Genomic DNA, 13,624 nt, shown 5'->3' on the forward strand with positions numbered 1-13,624 from the left:
TTGAAGATACTTAGTGGCGGTGTGATCAAGGCCAGAATGTTTCTTGGCCAGCCAGCTACAGTATTCTGATTGCACAGTGTGCTCTCTGACTTTTGGGGAAGTAAATCCAACTCTTGAAGCAAGGTAAATAGACTTACTTGTAATTTAGAAATGTTTTTGTATGCCAGTTTGTACTTGATATAACTTGTTACTACTTGGAGGTGTTTTTAAGGTGAATTTACTAAATGTTAGTCTGCTGGAACTCTTGGTGAACAAGCATGCTTTTGCTAGAAATGTAAATGTACTCTATTAATACTGTAAATTTTCAGGTAAATGTTCAGGAAGAGGCATCACAAGTTTGTGGTAGAGGACATCGCAATGACCAGGGCTGACATGCTTTTCTGAAGTGTCTTAAAATACTTTCTTTTTATCTGCCAGCCAGCTCTCTATGGCTGTACCTCCTTCTTTGTTCTTCATGGAAGATGCTCTAGAAAGGTGGATCTGTCCTATACTAAAGTGTAACTTTGTGCAGGAATGGAGAAAATCAGTGGGACAGGTCAATATAATTCAGAATTACAAGCCAGTAATAAACAATGCCTCTGTTGAATGCTTGGCTCAAAGTTGTTGTAATTTGATTCTTATTTGGTTTAGATTGCAAAATAAATTTAATACAGAAATGTAATTCATAATGTAAGTAAAAGTAGAGTGATTAGCCATAGACAGAGATTTGCTGGAGAACTAATCTTTTTTCTTGTAAAAGTGTAAAATTCTATTTCTACATCTTGCATAGACCAGGGAATTGTATAAAAAAATGTGTTGCTTAGCAGTTATTTGATTCAAATTGATGCTTAGTACACCAAGTGCCAAGTATGCTCATTGCACTTGAAAGAGCGTGGTTAGCTTGCACTCAGTGTAGTGCAGACTTGAAATGCTTTAGAAACTTAACTTTTGTTTTAAACTAGATCAGGTTTACCTTCCAACACACTAGCGGGGGAAGCTTGGGACTCAGTTCAGGTTACACCTGAAAACCTGGGTAGATAATCTATGCTGGATTCTGAGATGATGCTGTTAGTGTTCCTGAAGTGCCTAAGTTTACCCAGTTCAGAAACAGCATGTTTGTGTCTGCTTTGAAAGCCATTGGTGTGTCTGCATTGTAGTGTAATCCATTTAGTTCACTTCAGATAGGAGCTTGTTTTCCTACTGTAGGTGTGAGAGCCGGGTAAGGATATGTGGATAGGAAAGACCACATACATTCTGTGAATAACAGCACTGCATTCTGTAACATGCAGTGCACAAGTTTTTCAAATAATGGCTGCAGGTACAGTCTGAGAGATTACCCATTTGAATATTTTTCCCTCACGCTGCACAGCTTATTTACAAAAACCCCAAAATTACATATGCATTAAAAACTCAAGCACTGATGACACTGAAGGTGTTTAGCAGTTTCAGTCCTGAAAGGGAATCAATAACTCGTATTCTGTGAAGAGAGATGCGCTGAATCAGGATTAGAAGTACCAGTTAGTGTTACTGCTTCTAGACTTGCCAGTGAGTGTTCCTCCAATCACTATTTGACTGAAGGCTCCAAATGTTTTGGGTTTTTTTTGTTTGTTTAATTTTTAATTTAAAAAAGCCTTTTTCCATCAATAGGCAGGCCCCGGAGCTGCACAGATGACAGACAGAGATCTACTTTCACAGAATCACAGAAGGGTTGAGGTTGGCAGGGACGTCTGGAGGTCATCTGGTCCAACCCCCTGCTCAAGCAGGGCCACCTAGAGCTGGTTGACCAGGACCATGTCCATGTGGCTTTTGAATGTCTCCAAGGAGGGAGACTCCACTGCCTCTCTGGGCAACCTGTGCCAGTGCTCAATCACCCTCACAGTAAAAATCTTAGTGTTTCCACGTGAGCAACAGCAATTTTACGTAAACATTACAGTGTCTGTGGGATGGATCCTCAAATGCTGCTCTACTTTAATGTCAGTTGAAGTTTATGTGCGGCTTTTTCAGCTTCATGTACAAGGAAAGAACAGGAGTGTTTCTTCAATGGAGTACATTATTTATTCTGGGCTATGCTGAAGGAAGGGAGTTCTCTAGAGAACAGATAGCGGTTTAACTCCATGCTTCCTTCTCTCATCTGGTAAGAGACATTTGTGTGTATCTTAACGGATCTATTTCCAAGCTTTCACTGTGGATTTGAGGGATACAGTTTATGCAGAAAACTTACTGAATTCCCAAAAGACTGAAAGTATGAATCAGGCTAACGTAACACTCAGTTAATTGGTGGTGATACATACTCAGTTGCACATAATGCTTTGGCTCAGAGACCTACTTCCCAAGAAAGCAGAACAGCAAAATGTGAGCTTTCACTGTCCCTAGCATGTGATGATCAGAGTGAGGTTGAGGCAAGACACCTTTAAAGTCCCAACCTAGAGCAGAGTCCACTGTTTGGGAAGCCTTGGGAAGCCTGTGCTTCCAGTGATTGTAATCAGCCTGGAGTTTGGCATATGTGACTAACAGTTGCTCTTTGACCTCTTAAACTAAAACAGCACAATAGCTGTAGTGTCCAGCCAGGCACTTTTAGCGGGCAGTCCAAGTTTGGTCATTTATCTGCTATGGCCTACTAGTTCCTTAGGCAGATTGTTTTGAAGTTGCACATAGTTGAGCCTCCTACTGAAATCTGTGGCTAAGTAATGTGGGGAAGGGGTTACCTTTGCGATTTGTTTTCTGTTACCTCTGTGTCATTCAGGAGGAGTGTGGTAACAGGTCATCTGATGGTTGTTTTTCCTGAGAAGCTTGAAAATGAGGTATTTTGTCTTTATTTACATTATTTCTCCTTGACTGGCTGAGTATCTAACTGCTTGCTGCATGCTTGTTTGTTCGTATAGAACTAGCTGCTAAGAGTGGGTTTTGTGTGTTGTTTTTTTTTTTCTCCTTCTATTTTCCCTGGAGATAATAGAAACAACACTGAAGCATTCACTTTGGAGAGTGCAAGCTCCCTGCTCAAGCCTTACCCCCCCCCGCCAAATACCTTCATGGGCTTTGCAGACAGGAAAAATAAGCTTAATTTGGTCCAGTTCTCCCCTCAAGCAGATAAACCTCCAGAGAGGTTTAGAGCAATGCCACATGTTTGTGCTCTCCCATGTTGCATGCACCAGTTTTTTTCCAGCTGACGTCCAAATGTGATGGAAACTCCAGATAAGAAAAGTAATGGCAGATGTCAGAGGATGATGCTTGAAAAATGATGAATGATTTGAACTCTAGTAAGGGGCCTGAGAGTATGGAAAGAAAAGCAGGAGAGTACGGAGACAAAAGCGGCTGAAATAATACAGTAATTGAGAGGCTGACTTTCATCGACACATGGGGGATGACTTCAGTTGAAGATGATGTCTTTCTGAACACCAGAGCTCCTAAAAAGCCAAGCTTTCCTTCATTCTGCAACTCAGGGAAGAATTTTATAAGCAATTTTGTAAAATTTGTAGGCAATGCTTGCTGGCATGGGTGTAGGATGGTGTTGCACCATCTGCATCTTGCCATGACAGCTGGTGGTGATGTCCATGCGCACAACAGAAGCTTCATCAGCTCACACTGCTCAGGAGTAGGGTGGCCGTTTTGTCCCACGCCGACCAGCTGGACTATGCAACCAGGGCATGGCCACATTGCTCCATGAGTGCTCTGCTGGACTCATGTCTGGTAGCATGGGGCTTGCAGTGCTTTTGCGGGATTTGCTCAGTGGGCTCAGCATGTTTCCCTTTTCCTCACTCCCCCTGCCAAACAGATGGCTAGTGGCCTTTTTTCTGGGCTGAAGTTTGGCTCTCAGGTGTGTGTGCACGTGGATGTGTGTACGGATCTAGCTTTTGCATTCTAAAATGGTTGCTAAACAGATATGTCTATCATCTCCTACCTCTCAGGGTTCATGTATCCATGTATGTAAAACTTACCAAGACATGTTAAAATACACATTGTTGTATCTATCTTATGTCCCATTAACAGGGAATGTTGCAAGAGAGTGACTGCAGGGTGCACCTGGCTGCCGGTTGTTCCTGTGGGCCTATGCTCCTAAGTATTTTCTGAGGCGGTTTGAAGCAGCTGGTAAAGATAGCACAAATGGTGTTGCTGAGCTGGTCACCGGGGACTGCCTGTTTAATGGAGAATTGCTTTTTTCAGCCTTCCTCTTGGTTTCCTGCTTAAAGATGGCATTAGGTTGCAATTTGATTGCTAGTAATTACATGGACTTTACTGAAGACACGTCTCTTTCCTTAGACCAGTTTTATGAAATGTTTCAGTTAAAACAAAAATACAGCCCTTGCGTAGGGGTCTCTGTACAAGAGACATTGCCTCTACAATGTACCCTCACCAACTTTTTTGTTTTCTTTTTAAAGCATGGAAGTTGCTGTAACCAAACACTATATAATGCTGCTACAGAAACTGTAGCTAGTTTTAGGGGAGGGGGATCTGAAGTAAAAAAACTAGGGAGTTTTTTTTACTTCATTTATTTATCCAAACCTCACTGGATAGCTACAAACTTGTTGGCTGCCAGAATGGAAATACATACCAACACACACAAATAAGGATTGTAAGGAGGCCAGTGAAAACTTATCCAAATGGAAACAAACAAAAAAGCCCAGTACCACAGTTTTGATCTTGTTGCAGCTCTGTATCGGCAAGGGAAAGGAGCAGAATTTGGTCATTTAAACTATATAGTCCCTCCTTTCATTTTTGTGTAATTGGAAGCCACTGTGTGCGTCAGGGGAGGGGGAACTGCTCCCACCTGCCAGTTGTGGGACTCACAGTGAGGAAGCTGGGTGCCAGTTGTCTCCTTGGGGTCAGAATTTTTGCACCATCAATTATGAAAACTAAATAACCTAGGCCAAGCAGAGCTGTTACCTTCTGTACTTTCTGCAGAAGGCTAGTGAGACTGTTTGAAGGTACATACTTTCTCTTGTGAAGAAGGGTTTTTTTTTTTCCTCCCCTTTTCACTACACAGAGGCTGCAGCTTGTCACAACCTGAAATGCTGTGCAACCACTGAAGCTACTTGGGGCAGGGGGAGGGGGGGAAGGATGAAAAGGTGATATGAAAGTAGCTGGATGTGCAGGTATGGCTTCTCTGCTGAACAGCACTAGCACTTGCTGTTACTACTCAGTGGCATTTTCTCTACCCACAGGGTGCTGCATATTGGACAAAAACTTGTCAACAGGGAAGGGAGGTCAGCTGGCAAATGCTGCACATTGGCAGTAGGCACTTGACAGTGTGCCCTGTACCGACAACATGATGGTGAGAGGTGGGTTTTGGTTGTGTGTGTGTGTGTCTAGTGCAGACCAGTGGTTTTGTTCTTTCCTAGCCTGGTTTTGGGTACCATGGTAGCAGCTGAGCTGCCAGTCATCTTCTTTTGCACACCTTCGCTGAACCAGCTCATAGAGATGGCACGAGCGGCTCAGCCAACAAAACGTCCCATCGATCTGCTCTGGTAAGTCTTGCTCTTCTGCTTGGCGCCCCGCTGAGGTGTGGGCATGCGCTGTGTCACTGCAGCTGCCAGGCTGCAGTGCTGAGCCTGGCTGGCGGCAGGAGGGCTGGTGTCCTCGACTGCAGCCGTTTGTTACACTCTCAGTCACTGGGACAGAGGGTGATAAAATACACAGGCACATGAATGCTTTTTTTTAAATCAATTTTTTTAAGAAACTGCATACATCAGAGACAAACAATAATTTAAATACCATGCAGTTTCAGTATGTACAAAAACTAGGACATAGAGATCCAGTTTAATTTTTTCTAGTTATTTACATCATTTTCATACAGCCATAATCTGTTAAATTACAATACTGGAAGAGCACATGATTGACAGCCACCACACTCACTCCTATACAAAGACAAACTATATACATACACGTGGATATCAACTGGAAAATGCAACTGGTGCAGGAGTGACTGGGACACATGGGAACGCAGGTAATGTGCCCGTAACCTCCTCTTTGTTTATGGAAGTTGTTCCAAGCTTGAGCAGACTGAACACCTGGGAAAAATAATTTGTCCCCTTTTTCTTTCCTGATTTTTTTTCTTAGCCTAGTCATCTCCCATGGCTATTTATACAAAGTGATTTTATTTGCAGGCATGTTAAGGAGCCCCTGTTCACATGTAACTTTGGGTTTCCATCTCGCCCATCTATTTTTATGAGTGCAAGCTTTCACTAGGCATGGTGGAAGTGCTCCCCCCTCTTTGTTTATCGTGTTTTCACTGTAGAAATAATGGTGAGTTTGGTGACTAGTTGCAGTGATGACGAAGTGCTGTAGTTACATTTAAGTCTTAGGCTGAAATATGTTTGTGTAATGGGCTCACTAAATTGTTTCAGTTAACATAAAATAGTTAGAAGTCTAATATATTCTTTAGCCCCTTCCTTCTCTTCTGATAATGCCTAGAGCACACACTAGGAATTGTCTAGACACAAAAGCTGGCCTCAGCTGCGTCCCAGCAAACCTGCAGCCTAGAACTTCACCTTGCAAGTACCTGATGAGCAGGGCGTAAGGTGGGGAAAGGCCAGAACACTGACCTTCCCTGTTAAATACATCACCAGGTCCCTACAGCCTGCTGCTGGTGAGGGAGGGTGGGTGGGAGGGAGGGTGATGCCACCATTGTGTTCCCTCACCATCACTTTTTTTCAAACAATCACAACTTTTGTCTAGACATTTTGGAATTGCTTTTCCAATCCCCATCACCACCTCCCCAGCCCTGCCAGTTTCCACTTCATCTTTCCATAGGCTGTATAAGAGATGTCACAGTACTTGCACATTTTACGTATGACTAACCCATCAGGATTCAGTAGATTATAACCAAAAATGTTTTTCTTCCTTGACTCTAGAATATTATCTCTATTATCAGTCCTGGAGATGGATGATTGGAATAGCCATTTTTGTTCTGTGTTGATATTTCCATTCTCTAAACCTGATGTAATTTCTTTATTACTATTATTAATCTCCTTGTAACATGAATGAGGATGACTGTTGTTAACTGTAGTGTTAACTGAGTCTTACCAGAAATGCCATCATCTTTACATCCTGCATATAACCCAAGTTGAAGGAGGGAAATCATGAGTCTCTGGTCCCCCCCCCCCACCCAGCCCCAACAGAATTACAACTACTTTACTGTGGTAGAGATGGCTTTCACAGATAAGAAGAAAACAGATTTTAAAAAAAGGACTAGCTGTTCCCCAGTCTGCTTGCAGCTTCCCATGGATGCCAGAGGTGGGCGTGCAAACTGAGGACGCACTGCAGTGTTCAGGCACTGAAAGGTTATTGAAGAATGCCTTGCCAAAAAGTAACTTTGCAAAATACCCAGAACCACTGAAGCTAAAACCAGATGAAGTGCCAGTTCTGTGATGCTTACTACAGTGCCAAACGCTTCATATGGCTTCTTTCTCCTCCTCCTTCTCCTTTTCAGTAATAAGCTCTACTTGCAATCTGCAAGACATACGGCAGTTCTTCCACTGTGTCCTAGTGTCTGCTCAGCCTGGAGTTAACATCATTTAAAAAAATTAAAAAAAAAAAGAAAAGAAAAAAGCATTGCCACATGTAGCTGCCCTGGGGACAGCATGAATCCTGAGGCCGGCTGAGGGACAGTGACTGTACCCAGAGTGACATTGCCCACGGACTGCCCATTCCCCTTGGGGACACCGGCACTGACAACAGACTGACAGCAGCAGTCTGCTACTTCCACCTCTTTCCTCTTAATCATAAATTGGAAAAAAAAAAAAAAATCTCACCTTTTCCTCCCACCAGTTTACTGCGTCCTGTGATTTCTGTCACCACTGCTTGTCCTTTCCCTTTCACATTGAACCTCTAAGCTAACGATGCCAGGGCAGGTGTGAGATCCATAGTGGGAACAAGAGGGCTTGTTGCTCTTCAATACAGCTATGTTGCAGTGTGTGTAGTCAAAAGCGTAGAGTTTTGTTTTCCCTTTTTAAAGCTGTAATGCAGTCTTGTTAGGTGTGCATGTGTATGTGAATAAATTTAAAAACATGAATCCCAGGTTTTCATGAAAATAACCCCCAAAGCAGTGTATTTCTGGCTAGTAAGTGCTCTGTCTTTGCTGCACTGAGCTGATAACATTGCACATTAAAGGCTTCCACTACTGACGAACTTGTATCTAAAGCAACTGTGAGCTGGTGATACAGGGATCACTGTGCGTGTTCTTCAGAAATCATTACCCAGTCTGGGAAGCATATCACATCAGAGGCAGGATGCCTCAAAAATGAGGCACCAGAAACCAGCTAATTTTTACTTTCCTTTGTAGCATCATCCATCCTACAACAGCCAATTCTTATTCAATAGCTAATAATCCATAGCATTGCAAGGCTGGTCACAGATGAGCATGAAATGCTTTCATTTGTCTCTGGGGGAGAGCAAACCTGTGAGGTATCGAGTACCACTGCTAAGCATAAATGGAGTGTGTTAGCCTCGCAGCCAGTGTCGTTTGGCCAGGCTGGATGCTAGAGCAACTCCCTGGGCTACGTGCAGGTCCTTTCGCTTCACTCCTGCGACCAGCAGAATGAGACAGAGGCCTGAGAAGGGGCAGGAGTGTTGGCACTATGCAGCATTGGCCATTAAATGCTCGCGCGTGACAGGCTTCTCAGCCCGCAATCAGTGAAGGGCAATGTTAGCATGGCATCAGGGGAGGTAGAGAGGGAGCACAGAAGAGTGGATAGATACACGGAAGACAGTGAGAAAGGAAAGAATAATAACAGAAATAACAATACTGTAAGTAAAAAACTTTGGCCTCTCTGTTCAAACTGTCAAAGCAAAATAGGTATTATGGAAGAAAAAAAGGCGCCCTGAAGTAATAATCTGGAACTTGTTACAGTAATGTTGCTACAGTGCTTTGGGCCACTGGCCCAAAACATGGCATAATAGTTTTTTGTAAGAGCTGGAAAGGAATCCTAGACAATGTTTGCCCCAGCTTGCTGGCATTATACTAGTTAAGGACTTACTTACTCTGGAAGGTGCTGACCCAAGTTCAGAAAAGCACTTAAATGTGGTCAGCTTCAATTAAGCCTGTCAGACATGTTCTTGAATACAGTGAGGCTGTTTGCATGCTTACTTCGTGTTAAGCACACACTTAAGTTGGCAGGTAAACCAGGCCCAGAGTGACCAGCTCTCTGAGCTCTACTTGGTCAGTTTGTGTGTTAAACCACTATAATAAAAATAAATCAAAACCAAAACAGAAAACCTCTGAATTGCTGTCCTTATGCCTCAGCTGTGGGTACTGCTGACAAGTCCCACCATCCATACCAACGCACCAGACTCGTTTTGTTAGACCAGGTAACACAATCTGTCATGCTTGTTGTTCATGTTCTTGAAACACCTGATACAGAGAGGATAGATATCCCTCATTGAAACCCCGGTTCCTCCTGTCATGTGTCCCTCTGCAGAGCCAGTGGGAATTCCATCCTTTCTTGCTGCCGGGCGTGCATCAGCTCTCATACAATCACGGGGCTTAGGTGTAAAAACAAAGTACAAGCTGAGTGAGTGCCATGCAGTGACCATGAAGAGATGGGTTTTGCTTGCTTGTCCTCAACATTCTTGTCGCTTACTGCTGACAGGTGCACAACTGGGTTTAGGAAATTATACTTGAAAGACATGAAAAATAAACAGTTGCTAGAACTGCCTTCAGTAGGGAGTCCTGTTCTTTACAGGTGATGCCTGTTTCTGCTTGGGAGCCAAACAATGCCTACTGACTGGCCATAAACTTCTCCAGGGAAAGAAATGCCTTTCTAGTCAGGTGATACTCACAGATAGGCTGGCCTGTAGAGTAGTTCTGCTCCTTCACCGTCCTCATAAGGTGCTCGCAGCCTGAAAGGAGTGTTTGGTATAAGTGCTTTAGTGCCACAGGTGCTCGTCTTTTGGAGACTTCACCCAGGCCAGTGATTCCCTGAACACCATCTCAGGGCTCTCTAGAGTTGATGACAGAGGCTTGTCAGGATGAGGGGTGCCTGAAGACAAAATGGATGCACCACCAGCTGGGCTTGAACATGTATGGCAAATCCACATGCCAGGAAAGTCTTATACATAGATGCCAAGTCTTGGCACGATTCCCACCAGGGGTATTTTCTGTTATTGAAGCTTGAACCAGCAGGTCTGATGATGCTGCAGTACCCATCACATGTAAATACAATTTTCCTTTTTTTTAATATTTATTTTTCTACTTTTTTTTTTTTTTTAAAAAGGCAGTTCAGAAGATTTACATTGTACGTAACAGGGAAGTGAGTAATACCAGCACTTATGGTTCCTTTTAGTTATGAAGACGGCATAGTAGTCAGGTAGAATTGAACTGCTACGGTCTATGAAACCTAAAACCCAAGGGGGAAAAAAAAAAAAAGATAAATAGTAAGATAATATCCTCACATGCATATTTTTGCATAAAAAAAATTGGAGAACTAATTGCTACTGTGAAACAATTAGGCAGCTTGATTCCTGCAGCACTGACATCAGCCATGCTGACACTGCAGACCCAGAACAGATACTCACACTTCCTTGGTCCTCGCCAGTCTCACAGTTCATAGGCAGTTTGCGCCAAAATCTACCAAATGACACTAATATGCTTTGGGTCTATCCTATCAGATCCCTAAGGAAGTTATTTCAGATTAGCTAGTCCTCTTTCACCCCACACCATGCCCAGTTCCACAAAAATTGCCTGGTTTAGCCCAACCTTATGGTCTTCAGCCAGAAAGATGTACATACAGTTCAAGTATGATTATTCCTTAATGTCGGAGGTTAAAGAGACAAGTAGAGCTAAAATGGCCACCCTTTCTGCAAGTACACCCTGTGCCAGGAGGCCTCCATTTGTCAGCTCTGCAAATGCGGTTTTTTTTTAAAACCTTTGATTTTTTACTCTATCATGAATTAATTAATGTATCCCACTAGTAAGGCAACACATATTCTTTGCTCAGCTCATACCACTGCTTAATGACATGAATAGCTCATCACCTTGCTAATGATTCTCTAATGGTGATTTATCTAAGTTTGTTTAAGGGAATTACTCTATTTTGTTTAAGTGTGCTTCCTTCAAGTGCGTATTTCCTGAAGGCACTTGTCTAACCAGTAAGTCCTGCTGAACTTCAGACAAATCCTTATTCCAATGTCTATTATATTAGCTATACCTCTGAGTATGCCTGGCCCAGACTTAGTGAGTCAAAGCCACTTGGTGGCTTTCAAATACAAACTGAGTCACCGCAGAGAGTCACTGCTCACCCCAACACTGGAAGAGAAGCAAAATACTGCCCAGAAACCTACTAAAGCCAAGCAGCTGGAGGGACTTCTGGAAGAGTAAACTAGTTTCTGTGTTTGTGGGATGCTAAAGGCCTCATGGAAATCAATGGAGTTCTCAGTGGAGCTCAACTCCTTGTAGCAACACCCCTTTTAGCCTCATCCTTTCTAAATTTGTTACCACTCTCTTGGAGGAGTGAGCCAAATGTCCCTCAAAGGCTCAGTCACTGGGGTCAACAGATCTAGGCTAACTGCACACCCTAAAGCTTCTTCCAGACCTCGTGGCTCGAAAGCAGCTGGCTTGTCTCTAGCAGCACTCAGTTAGTACAAACCCCAGTGCAACCATCCTAGCACATGCTAGGAAGTAGAATGGAGATTGTTACTGAAAGGGAATATATGCATAATACATGTGGTGAATTTTAATATAATTATTAATTTATACACATAAAAATCCCCTAATACAAAATTAATTTTGCCTTAAGCTTTTCTGTATTTTTCTTAAATGTACTGACTGCATTTTTTATGAGCACCTTAGCTGATGAACGTATTAATACAAGGGCAGCTCCAGTTTTGCACCAGATCTTGCTGTCACTTGTCTTCAATGCCTAACGCTTGTCTTTAATGTCTAACAATGAGCGGGGGTTAATGTTGATTTGCAAAGGCCTGACTTCAGCTGAAATGCCTGGAGTTCAGCTCATCTCGGCATCAAAGCCAGAGCAGACTCAGCACAGGCTGTGTGAGGGGACGTGCCCTGACCCCCGCAGTGTGCCTCAGCCCTAGCCTGTCCAAGAGGAGGGTTGTTAGTTTGGGGTCATGGATAAGTCATTTAGTCTCTACCTTTTTAACTAAAAAAAGCCTAAAAGCGTAAAAACTAGTGCCTCTCTTATAATGCCAATCGTGCAGTTTCCCCACTGCATCGCCTGTGGCAGGACATGGAGGACAGGACTGAGAGATCTGTACGTGGGACGTGCCTAGTGTGGAACAGCCGTATGCTCGGGGGGGTTGAGTGTACGCTCATTCATATCTTGCTATGTGCTGGCTCTACAAGAGTTCCCTGTCCTCCTTCAGACACCAACACTATTTACTTTTGATATCAGAAGAACAGACATGCAGCTAGAGCATGATGATTAAAAAAAATAAAAGGAAGTTACACTTCATTAAACAGACGGCATGTGCCTGCATACTGCCCTGTAATGGGGCAGTGTGAGTTCATCGGTGCGAGTTTCTTTTACAGCCTGTAATTCTAAATGTTGTCTAGACCTCATGGTGTGGTTCAGTGGGTGTTGGAGAAACAGCTGCTGGTTTGTTTTTTTTTAAACAACAGTATTCATTGATAGTCTTAAAAAATTAATCTCGTCTTACCTTGTTAGATGCCTACTTAATTCATGAACTTCCATTTCAGTGCTTTTAAATTCATTAAGCTCTTTTCGAATGGCTGCCTGCAAAGGACAAATAAACTCATAAATGTATAAATGAGAGAGATCAAAATAAGCTCACTTTGTTCTCAAAACAGTATATTAAAAGTGAAGCAGATAACATTATCAGAGAGAGAAAGAAAAACATAAAAAAGACTTTAAAATGTGAAAAGGAACAGAGATAAACATGTTCTAAATCACATAAAGGGAAGAGATAAATGCTTCGGTGGAATGGCTCAATTTGAAAATGTATCGTAGACAACGCAGATACAGAACGCAATTCTGACTTTTTATGTAAACACTTTTATGTACAAAATCCAAATTAGCATAAGCATGAGAAAAAAAACGTGCACCACAGTTTCTCAAACACTGTGATCTGTTTCAGAGCTGCACTGTGAGTAAACTCCACCTGGATCCTGCCAGACTTCTATTTGAGATGTCTCCTACCTTTATGCGGTCCTGAATTTCCTCGGGTGAAGTTGCCTAAAGCGGCTGAGCTTACTTGGGAAGGAAAGAGGAATGCCTGGCTCCCTGCCCTCTGCTCAGGCTCAGGCTCTGCCCCTCTACCCTCCTCCTCCCTTCTGACCCAGCTGTGCCATTTGCTGAACCAATTCAGTGCACTAATCTAGCAGAAAACTGGCCACAGGTGGTTGTATTCAGTATCCACAGGAGACCCAGTTACCTACAGCTTCTGTGGCTTGTCCATGGGGTAAAAGAAAACCAGGGGTGACTGCGGGAAGAGAAATATTGAAGAATAAAAAAGTAGAAGGGGTGACTTGGAGGGACTCAGCTTCATGGTACGGATGGCGCTCAGCAGAACTGGCTTAAGTCCCAAGCCCAAAGTCAAGACTTCTGACAGCCCTGTGGTATTTGTGGCTCACAAGTAGGCTTCACTGTGACTATTTGGAGAGCACGTGCAAGGTGGGTGCTGCGGCCAAATACTCCCACAGGTCCAAGGTGTGTGCCACTGCCTTTCTGTGTGA

General features: G+C 43.2%; 1 protein-coding gene across 3 annotated transcripts in view; it reads right to left on the minus strand.

Moving 5' to 3' along the window:
- Nucleotides 1-10,163: 10,163 nt before the first annotated feature.
- PHACTR1 (phosphatase and actin regulator 1) overlaps nucleotides 10,164-13,624 on the minus strand; it is a 305,821-nt gene continuing 302,360 nt past the window's right edge. For 2 of the 3 annotated variants that reach the window (XM_010573211.1, XM_010573212.1), the window contains 2 exons: nucleotides 12,589-12,665; nucleotides 10,164-10,310 (listed from right to left, as the gene is read on the minus strand). In XM_010573211.1, the coding sequence (XP_010571513.1) occupies nucleotides 10,295-10,310; nucleotides 12,589-12,665 (93 nt within the window). In that variant the 3' untranslated portion in view covers nucleotides 10,164-10,294. The remainder of the gene's footprint in view (nucleotides 10,311-12,588; nucleotides 12,666-13,624) is intronic. The other variant, XM_010573214.1, reaches the window with a different exon arrangement.

This window comes from Haliaeetus leucocephalus, unplaced genomic scaffold (assembly GCF_000737465.1).
Source record: "Haliaeetus leucocephalus isolate CR32 unplaced genomic scaffold, Haliaeetus_leucocephalus-4.0 Scaffold373, whole genome shotgun sequence".
Classification (NCBI taxonomy): Eukaryota; Metazoa; Chordata; class Aves; order Accipitriformes; family Accipitridae; genus Haliaeetus; species Haliaeetus leucocephalus.